Source organism: Mustela lutreola, chromosome 16, assembly GCF_030435805.1.
Source record: "Mustela lutreola isolate mMusLut2 chromosome 16, mMusLut2.pri, whole genome shotgun sequence".
Lineage (NCBI taxonomy): Eukaryota > Metazoa > Chordata > Mammalia > Carnivora > Mustelidae > Mustela > Mustela lutreola.
The window spans coordinates 50,529,636-50,539,925 of NC_081305.1; the positions used below are offsets into that span (position 1 = coordinate 50,529,636).

The 10,290-nt window shown below is 48.2% G+C and overlaps 1 protein-coding gene across 8 annotated transcripts; it reads left to right on the plus strand.

Moving 5' to 3' along the window:
• Nucleotides 1-228: 228 nt before the first annotated feature.
• On the plus strand, nt 229-5,376 carry LOC131818875 (leukocyte immunoglobulin-like receptor subfamily A member 6). 8 transcript variants are annotated; one of them, XM_059153645.1, is made up of 7 exons: nt 229-576; nt 980-1,015; nt 1,297-1,467; nt 1,628-1,927; nt 2,148-2,429; nt 2,731-3,021; nt 5,032-5,376. In XM_059153645.1, exons 1-7 carry the CDS (start codon nt 528-530, stop codon nt 5,172-5,174), a joined length of 1,272 nt encoding a protein of 423 aa, XP_059009628.1. In that variant the 5' UTR covers nt 229-527; the 3' UTR covers nt 5,175-5,376. The 8 variants fall into 8 exon arrangements, with proteins under 8 accessions (XP_059009628.1, XP_059009625.1, XP_059009629.1 ...); XM_059153642.1 differs by having other exon boundaries at nt 230-576; nt 1,180-1,467; XM_059153646.1 differs by lacking the exon at nt 229-576 and adding an exon at nt 591-769 and having other exon boundaries at nt 1,180-1,467; nt 2,838-3,021; nt 5,032-5,165.
• Nucleotides 5,377-10,290: the final 4,914 nt, after the last annotated feature.

Sequence of the window (10,290 nt, forward strand, 5' to 3'; positions counted from 1 at the left end):
ACAAGACTGTCCCCTCACCATTGAGTCCCCAGTGCCTGGCACCATGACCGGTTGTGGAAACTGCTTACTAAACAGGGGCTGATTGCCAGCATGGTGGGAGGAAGGACAAAAACTTGCACTGACAGAAGCTCAGGAAAGGGAAGTGTCTCAGCCCAGGTCATACAGCCTCTGTGTGAGACAGGGCGGAAGTGGAACTGAAATTGGGCCGATTCCCAGGCTCTGCCCTACCTCCCTCAACCTTGAGTCCTGGAACCAGTGTCGCTCTCTAGACTTGGGCTTGCTGGGGAGAGTGGGGTCTGGGGAGACCAGATTCAGTCTGGTCTCATAGGTCCCAAGACCCACTGCCCTCAGGTCACCCTTCAGGGAGAGCAGATAGTGGCCCTGGCGGGGGTTCTTCCCCTTCCTGTGAGGCCACCCCTCTAGGACTCGTGACCAGGAACACAGGGCCTGGGTTGTAGCACACCCTGTGCATCTGTCTGTCCAGCACACGCTGAGGACATTATAAGCTGTCTGCACTGCTGGGGATCATGGGAGGCAGCGCCAGGACCCCGACCCTCACTGTTCTTCTCTGCCTCGGTGAGCTTTCTGGAAAAGAAGAGGGACCAGGTCATCCACCCCAGGTCCTAGTCCCTGAAAGACCTCAGGACTGGGGAGGATCAGTAGTGTCGGAGGGGCTGGCCAGGGGCTGGCCTCCGCCATTAAAAGATGGCGCCTGGCGAGCTGCCAAGAAAAGTTGCCTCACCAACCCTCACTGTTCTTCTCTGCCTCGGTGAGCTTTCTGGAAAAGAAGAGGGACCGGATCATCAACCCCAGGTCCTAGTCCCTGAAAGACCTCAGGACTGGGGAGGATCAGTAGGGGCAGAACTTCTTGGGGGAGGATGTGTTCGCCCCAGATGTGACCCCAGCACCCAAGGGCCCAGACCAGGCCTGGAGCAGCTGCGTGTGGGTGCGGGAAGCACTCACAGGAACTCTCTTGCAGGGCTGTGTTGGGGCCTGTGGGACCAGGCACAGATGGGTGAGTCTTCCCCAGATCTCCTGTCTCCACCAACAACCCCCTGAGCAGCCGGGGGGCACACAGGGTCAGGGCTGATAGTGACTCATGTGGGAGGGGCCTTCGGGTGACAGGTGGGAAGCTGAGAGAAGGGCCCCCTTGCAACTCCCCATCTGATTCCTTTCCAGGGACCCTCCCCAAACCCTCCATCTGGGCTGATCCCAGCCCCATGGTCACCAAGAGGAGCCGTGTGACCATCTGGTGTCAGGCGTCTCTGCAGGCTGACGACTACTATCTGTATAAAGACAGGCTCATTGTGTCCTTGGAGACCTTGGACACCTCACGGGATTCCAGCAACAAGGCCGGCTTCTCCATTACATCCATGAGCTCACACAATGTAGGGAAATACCAGTGTTTATATCAGATTGGGGAGATCTTGTCACAGCCGAGTGACCTCCTGCCTCTGGTGATGACAGGTGAGGGCAGGAGCTGGTCCTCTCTCCCTGGGCCCCTCCTCCAGGCAGAAGGGAATGGACTGTGGCTTCAGGGGGAAACTTGCTCACAGCCCACAGTACATGGGGCCCATGGGGTCCATGGGGTGATGGTCCTGTAACCAGCTCCCTCCTTCTCCCTCAGGACAGCATGAGGCACCCTCCCTCTCAGCCAACCCAGGCCCTGTGGTGGCCTTGGGAGGGAACGTGTCCCTCTCCTGTAGCTCATCATGGCCACGGGGGTCATACCGTCTGCTGAAGGAGCGGGAGGCTGATGCACCCCAACACCTGGAGTGGATGTTCCGTCGTGAGAGGGGGCAGGGGATCTTCCATGTGGGCCCTGTGAACACCTCCCATGCGGGGACCTACAGATGCTACGTTTCTCCCCAGTCGTACCCGGATTCGTGGTCACATCCCAGTGACCCTCTGCACCTTCAGGTCACAGGTGAGGGGGCCCTGCCTCACCCCATCTACCTCCTGGACCCAGATGACTGACCTAAGCTATATGCACAGTGGATCCCTGGGGTGATGGAGGATGAGTGACACTGTCGTCCCGGGCCCAGAACCACAGGTGGGCAAACATGGGAGGGCCCATGAGAGCCTCACTGCAAGCCCTGGGCCATGCAGGGAGTGTGTCCCCAGTACCACTGTCCCCTGCTGTCCAGGTGTCTACAAGGCGCCCTCCCTCTCAGCCATGCCAGGCTCCCTGGCGCTGTCTGGAGACAATCTGACCCTTCAGTGTCACTCAGAGACCGGGTTTGACAGATTCGCTCTGACCAAGGACGAGAAACTCAGAGCTCCCCAGCATCTAGAAGGGCAACCCAGCCCCAACTTCCTCTTGGGCCCTGTGAGCCACACCCACGGGGGCCAGTATCGATGCTACTGTGGACACAAGCTCTCCTCCACCTGGTCGGCCCCCAGTGCCCCTCTGGGCGTCCTGATCACAGGTGAGGAGCCCCCTGACCCATGTCCTAACTGTCTGCTCAGGGCCTGGACCATGGTTGCCCCTGGGTGATGGGGTCCAGGGAGAGGGCCAGGAGCACAGGCTGAGGTGGGATGTGGTCTAGAGACAGGGACTGAGAAGGGACAGTGAGGGCCATGGAGATAAAGGACACCACTCAGAGAGACGGGAAGTGCTGAGAGGAGTCCCGCACAGAGTCCCTGGAGAGAGGATGGTGGCTCCCCAGCTCAGGGTCAAAGGCATTTAGGGAGATGGCTCTTTACATATCACTACCTTCCCTCCCCTAGGAATTTATGAGAAACCATCCCTCTCGGCCCGGCCAGGGACTTCAGTAAAGAACGTGACCCTGCAGTGTCGCTCTGAGATCTGGTTTGACACCTTCCACCTCTCCAAGGAGGGGTCTCTCGCTCCTCCCCAGGTCCTTCATCTGCAGGACAGAGCAATACCTTATCAGGTCAACTTCACCCTGAGTCCCGTGACCTCAGACCTCGAGGGGACCTACCAGTGCTACAGCTCAAACAGCAACTCCTCCTACCTGTTGTCACAGCCCAGTGACCCCCTGGAGCTCCTGGTCTCAGGTTAGGAGCCCACACCCCATGTCCATTGACGGCTCTAACGCTTGAGTCACAGTCCTGTCCCTGAAGAGCTCTGAGCTGGGAGGGGATGGAGGGGACAACAAGGAGTTCAGCCACTGGGTTATCCCTCTCTGTGGTGGATGAAAAGACGGACAGGGCCATGCCCTCTCCATGTCTTACCCTGACCAGAGGGACAGAGGACTAGGTGACTGCAGGGAGGAGACAAAAGAATATAAAAGACAAGCGGTGACAAGGAGCAGTAGGGCTGAGTGGGACAGAAGACCCAGCACAGCCCCACAGCACCCCCTTCCTCCAAGCAGCATTTGGACTCTACACTCCTGCACCCCACAGACAATCTTCATGTCTGCTGGGAACAGAGTCCTCTTAGCCTAGAGCATACACAGCCTCTCCAGTCCTGGGCTAAACTAAGTTGATCCTCCACACTTCATATATTCACAAAGGGGTTGTTCCCACTGGACCTGGAGATGGGGGTTGGGGGGATTTGAAGAGAGTTGCCTCGTGTCTCCAGCAACATTGAGATCGTGGGGGCACACTGTGTGTTAGTGGGAGAGGAAAAGCCTGAGGAAGCCCAGGTCAGGTGCAGAGAAGAGCTGGCTCTCTCTGTCCTGGGTGCTGCTATGTAGAAAGTCAGACTATCACGGCACCTGTGGAACCAGGCCCACCGTAGGTAGAGCACAGTAAAGGGTGACTCTCATCTTTAGGTCGGGAGGCTGGGGAGTCCCTGGTAGTCGCAGCTCGAGCTGAGATGGACCGGCCACTCCTGACTGAGACACTGACAAAACTCCATTCATATCCGAGACTTTGTTCTCCCAGTTACCAAAGGTTGAATCCTACCCTGGGTTTCAAAAGACTAAACCAGATAGGAAATTTGGTACCAGTGAGTTCTCTGGGAGATGTTCTGGAATTCCTCTTTCTTGGGACTTCTGTATCTGAACGTGCCCTTTCTCCATCAGTAACTCTTGGCCTGATGTGAAAGGAAAGAGAGAAAGGCTGGATTTCTGCCCAATTTCCAGGAGCACCAATGTGTCAGAGGATCAGGCCATCCTCCAAAACATCTTCCATGAGAATTCATGTCTAGCATTCCCTCCCCCACCCTAGAGGTACCTGGTATTTCTAGATACTTGGAGGCAGATCTCTGTATGTTCGTCCATGTGCCCATCTGACATTTTTCTTTTATCTTTTATTGGGGAGGTTGTGGGGGTTTTTTGTTTATTTTTGTTTGTTTGTTTGTTTGTCTGTTTCTCATCCGCCTTCATATCTAGACAACACATTGAGTGAATGGTTAGCAGTGATGTGAATTATGGGAATCCTTGCTCATAGGAAAATGCCTGATGTGTGCTATATAATCCACCATTTATTTTTATTAAGTTCAATTAGCCAACATATAAGTACATTATTAGTGTTTGGTGTAATGTTCAATGATTCATTAGCTGTGTATAACAGCCAGTGTTCGTCAGATCACATGTTATTTTCAAAAAAGAACACATATATAGATAAAGATGGAAAGTGATGTAGAAATATATAATCCCAACTCAGGGACCAGAAGGAGTTGGCAGATGTACGGGAATGAAAAGGTGGACCCTGCTTTTCACTCGTCCATGTTCCTGGTCCTCAGGATAAAAATGAAGCTTCCCATGTTTATTATTGCTTCCTAATTAGATGGAGGGTGAGACTCTAGAGACGCTCACTTAAAGGATTGAGATGGTATTAGCAAGTTTCAGGCACTCCCTGGAGAAGAGGAAAGAGATTACTTAAGTATCTAAGTCTCCCCAACCACAGGCTCTGTTTTGGCCTCTCAGGTGTAGCTGGTGCCCTCAGAGAACCACAAAACAAGTCAGCCTCCAGAATGGATGAATAAGGAGGAATTCTGAGTGATGTGAGCGGCTCACAGGGACACATCCTGTCAATAAATGCAGAAAGGTGGACATGTAGGTTGCCAGGGTCACGTCAACACGTTCTGACCACCACAATCTCTTTGTCCACGGTCTCTAGTGTCAAACAGCCAAGATTACACCATGGAGAATCTTATCCGGTTGGGGATCTCTGCCTTGATCCTGATGGTTCTCGGGGTGCTGCTCTTTCAAGCTCGGCACCGTCAGGGAAGACCCCAAGATGCAGCCGGGACATCCACGTGAGAGTGAGAAGACGGACAGTGAAGTAGAACTTTGAAAACGGAATGAATGATACCAAGAGTTTCTGGAAGAATATCTGTGCATAAGTTGGGGAAACATTCTACTGAGAATATTCTGGGTGTTAACACGGCTTGGGTACAGGAAAATGTCTGGGTCGGTGCTATGGCACCTCTTCGGCAATTAAATTGTGGTAATTTCTCTGTGACTTTTCCTTGACACTTTCTGGACTAGCTTCCTTCTTTCCTCAACCCTATGACTTGAAGCTAATCCCCCCCAGTAGCTCTGGCTCCACCCTTTTTCTCTGGTCCAGTTTCGTGGAATGCTTTTTCCTCAATTCTCCGGTGTGTGTACTCTTCAGCTCAGAACACAGATTCTGTTTTAAATACTGAACAGATGGATGCACAGCAAGTCCAGTTTGGAAAAAATACATTGAAAATCATTCTGGAAAAGAAGAATCTGGACCCACAAGACATTCCCTCTTCATCACATGATAAATGATACAATTTCTCCAGTGTTATCATCACTTGGGATGAGCATCCAGTGTGTGTAGTGAGAACCACAAGCTGTGGGTCAACTGGCTTTAAGAACAATCTGAGGGTTTTGAAGGGGTGGGGGTGGGAGGTCGGGGTACCAGGTGGTGGGAATTACAGAGGGCACAGATTGCATGAAGCACTGGGTGTGGTGCAAAAATAATGAATATTGTTATGCTGAAAATAAAAAATAAAAATAAAAATGCCATTCTTGCAAAAGTCCTGATTTAAGGCCTTTATTGATTTCTTTGGTGAAAATACTCGCTCTGTGGCCAACTTGAAGCCGCCTGTGGGAATTCACTGAATGCAGAGTTAGGAAGTCATGATTACAGTGGTCTCTCCCATGTGAGGAGGAGAAAAATGCAACAGGTATTAGTTAAAGACGTGGTGGTAATCACCTTGCAGTATGTGTCAATCAATACCTTACACTATAAATTTACATGTTTATAAGGTGTTCATAGCAGCAATATCCACAATAGCTAAACTGTGGAAAGAGCCAAGATGCCCTTCAACAGATGAACGGATAAAGAACATGTGGCCCATATATACAATGGAATATCCATAGTGAGCCGTCAGAAAGGATGAATACTCAACTTTTACATCCACATGAATGGGACTGAAGATTATGCTGAGTGGAAAAAGTCAAGCAGAGAGAGCCAATCATCATATGGTTTCACTTATTTGTGGAACATAAGGAGTAACATGGGGCACATTAGGAGAAGGAAAGGAAAAAGTGAAGGAGGGAATCAGAGAAACAAATAGACACTACGGACTCTGAGAAACAAACTGAAGGTTTTGGGGGACTGGTGGAGGGTGAACCTGGTGATGGGTATTCAGGGGGGCATGCACTGCATGGAGCACCGGGTGTTATCTGCAAACAACAATCATGGAACAGTCCATCAAACACTAATGATGTACTGTATGGTCACTAACATAACACAGTAAAAAAAATCCAGGTCTCAGGAGTGACAATTTCTCTTCTACACACTAGAACAAACTAGCATGATGATTTTTTTTTAAGTGAACACTGGGTGTTCTATGTAACTGATAAATAGCTAAGCTCTACATCTGAAATGAATGATGTACTACATGTTGGTTAATTGAATTTGAATTTTTTAAAGGACATTTTATTAGTAAAAACAAGTTTTCAAAATAGATACTACACTTAAAATTTTTTTTAATTGGGCGCCTGGGTGGCTCGGTGGGTTGAGCCGCTGCCTTCGGCTCGGGTCATGATCTCGGGGTCCTGGGATCGAGTCCCGCGTCGGGCTTTCTGCTCAGCGGGGAGCCTGCTTCCTCCTCTCTCTCTCTGCCTGCCTCTCTGCCTACTTGTGATCTCTCTCTGTCAAATAAATAAATAAAATCTTTAAAAAAAATTTTCTTTAATTATATGAAGTTTAGAAAGGACTTGGTGATATGGAAGACTTCGGAAATCACTGCTAAGATTTCCTCTGGCAGGTATGGTTGTCTTTCTTTATCTAGATATTTCTTAACATCTTCTCACCCTAAGGAAAGGACAAGACCCAACTGTTTGGAGGGAAAAGCCAACTGGTGGTTGAGGATCTAACCCACAGCTCCTCTCCATCTCTCCTGAAGGCACAGCCTGTCACGCTGACTTGAGTGAGGGGACTGGAGTCCCAACAGGGCAGTTATGTCTCCTGGTCCCAGAACAAAGGAATCTGTCTCTGCCGGTGTTCTCATGTTCGCCCTCACTAGAAACCTGGATTAGTGTAAAATCCTTTCCCAATAATGAATTCCTTGGCGATGATTTTCAGTATCTTCTGAAACCTTTTTCTGCCTTTGAGTGAGCACCTCATTTTATGAATGATATTTGCATTTTCCCCAGGAAGGAGTTTCAGGAAGTTTTGGTGGCCCAGACCAGCCCTCATTACATATTTTTCAATTGAGGTGAAATTCACAAATAACATTAACTATGTTGAAATGTATGATAAAATGTAGAATTTTAAAAGCTAATGTACCCTGGATTTCTGCATTTTACTATGAAGTATCAAGATACGGGTTTTATTTTTAAATATGTGTCCACTACCATTTAAATGGTCTTTCCTCATCTGCGGAAAATGCTTGACTACTTACCTCTTACGCTGTTGGCAGGTCTTTCTTCCTGACATGCTACCTGTGACCTTGGTCGTCTTCATTCTACCTCAAGTGCCTGAAATTTCCTTTTCTGGTCTAGATATTCCACTTTCTGGAAAAATTCTTCAATATTCTGTTCTAGCTTCCTGTTTAGCTTTTCATTTTTATCTTTTTTTTAAGGTTTTGCTTATTTACTTGACAGACAGAGATAATAAGTAGGCAGAGAGCCAGGCAGGGAGAGGAGAAAGCAGGCTCCATGCTCAGCAGGGAGCCCAATGTGGGGCTCCATCCCAGGATGCTGGGATCATGACCTGAGCCAAAGGCAGAGGCTTTAACCCACTGAGCCACCCAGGTGCCCACCATTAAGATTTCTAATTCATTTCTACAATTGCCTCTTGTCTCAAAAAGTCAGCGTCCTCCTTTTTCTCTCAGACGTTTAAGCACAGCCTTCACTTAAGATAACTCTGTATCTTCCTAGCATTCTACTTTCAGATGTACAGTGAGAGCATTCTTAATGAGCATTACGGTTGTCTTTAGTAGGGCTCTTTCTTGTTGTTAGGATTCCTTCTTGTGGTGACCCTTGTTGGAAGGCTGAATTTCCACTCACCTGATTTTCCAGACAGGTTCCTCCTATAGCTTCTCTAGGACTTAGGCATGGCAAAGTGGGCATGCCCACAGCGGTTTCTGCCCTTGACAACCGCTTCCCCTTGTGTGAGTGTAAGATTCCAGTGCTAGGACAGAAAGCCCCCTCTGGGTGTTAAGGCAATCAGTCCTGAATCCCTTCTTGCCACTTCATGATGGCACAAGGAGGAAGAACGAGGTACAAACAAGTCAGCTGCAAGAGAAAGGGAGCAGGGGACAACAGTAAAACAGGCTGTTGCCCAGAACAAGTCCTCAGTCCCGCTTCTATTAGATAGAAACAGTAACCAACAGAAGAGCTGAAGAAGGACAAACATTAGTCATACGCCTTGTAGATAAACAAGAAGGAGGGCAAAATATTTCTGGTCAAGCAGTATAAAGTTTATAGTCGAACAAGCACATTCAAAGGACTTATCTAACTAGTCACAGGTGCTCTCCGGGGAGAAAGGGGAGATAATGAGGCAGGTGGAGATCCACCCTGAGTGAGCCAGGGCATCCCCAGCTGCTCCGCCTCAAGGCCGTATATCATTCTCTCCCCCAGAGGCCTGTTGCCAGTATGTGTTTTTCTTGAGGCTATATCTAAATGTGCTTGGTAACTGGTAAAATTTCCCATGGGTTATATTTTAAGTAATACATTGTTCTGAGGGACAGTTACATTTCCTTTTTTTTTGTTTGTACAGAAGTAGAAAAGTTGATTTAGCAACTTCTTGATCCATCAGTCGTTGGAGGGATTTTTGCGTGTGTCTGAGGACTAAGCATAAAAAGATTATAGCAATAAAAAGAATAATCAATTAGCAAGACAGGAAACAACATGTGTTGGAGGGGATGTGGAGAAAGGGGAACCCTCTTCCACTGTTGGTGGGAATGCAAGTTGGTGCAGCCTCTTTGGAGAACAGTGTGGAGATTCCTCAAGAAATTAAAAATACAACTTCCCTATGACCCTGCCATTGCACTACTGGGTATTTAACCCAAAGATACAGATGGAATGAAGAGAAGGGCCATCTGTACCCCAATGTTCATAGCAGCAATGGCCACGGTCAACAAACTGTGGAAAGAACCAAGATGTCCTTCAACGGACAAATGGATAAGGAAGATGTGGTCTATATACGGTATGGAGTATTATGCCTCCATCAGAAAGGACGAATACCCAACTTTTGTAGCAACATGGACGGTACTGGAAGAGATTATGCTGAGTAGAATAAGTCAAGCAGAGAGAGTCAATTATCATATGGTTTCACTTATTTGTGGAGCATAACAAATAGCATGGAGGACATGGGGAGATAGAGAGGAGAAGGGAGTTGGGAGAAATTGGAAGGGGAGGTGAACCATGAGAGACTATGGACTCTGAAAAACAATCTGAGGGTTTTGAAGGGGCGGGGGGTGGGAGGTTGGGGTACCAGGTGGTGGGTATTATAGAGGGCATGGATTGCATGGAGCACTGGGTGTGGTGCAAAAATAATGAATACTGTTATGCTGAAAATAAATAAAAAATAAATTTAAAAAAAGAATAATCATTCCACCTATAACACTGAGACCAGTTTGTTTGATCCAAGTAAAAAGGTTAAATTAGACAGAATATCGTTAATCCTTTGTGCAACACTGACTCCTGGAACTGATTGTAATGATGAGTGAGTAATGCCTTGAGTAGTATCTTGAAGTCATTTAATATCTAAAGTTAGATTATCACCATAATGATTAGTGATATGACAGCGAATCTTGCTGCATGATATTTCTGATTCATTATAGGCATGGGGAGTAAAACAGAAGGAAGAAACATTCCAGTCACATAAAATGTGAAGCCTAAGCTTTATATTTTGAAGATCATCTCCTATATATATCATGGCTGCTTCTTAATC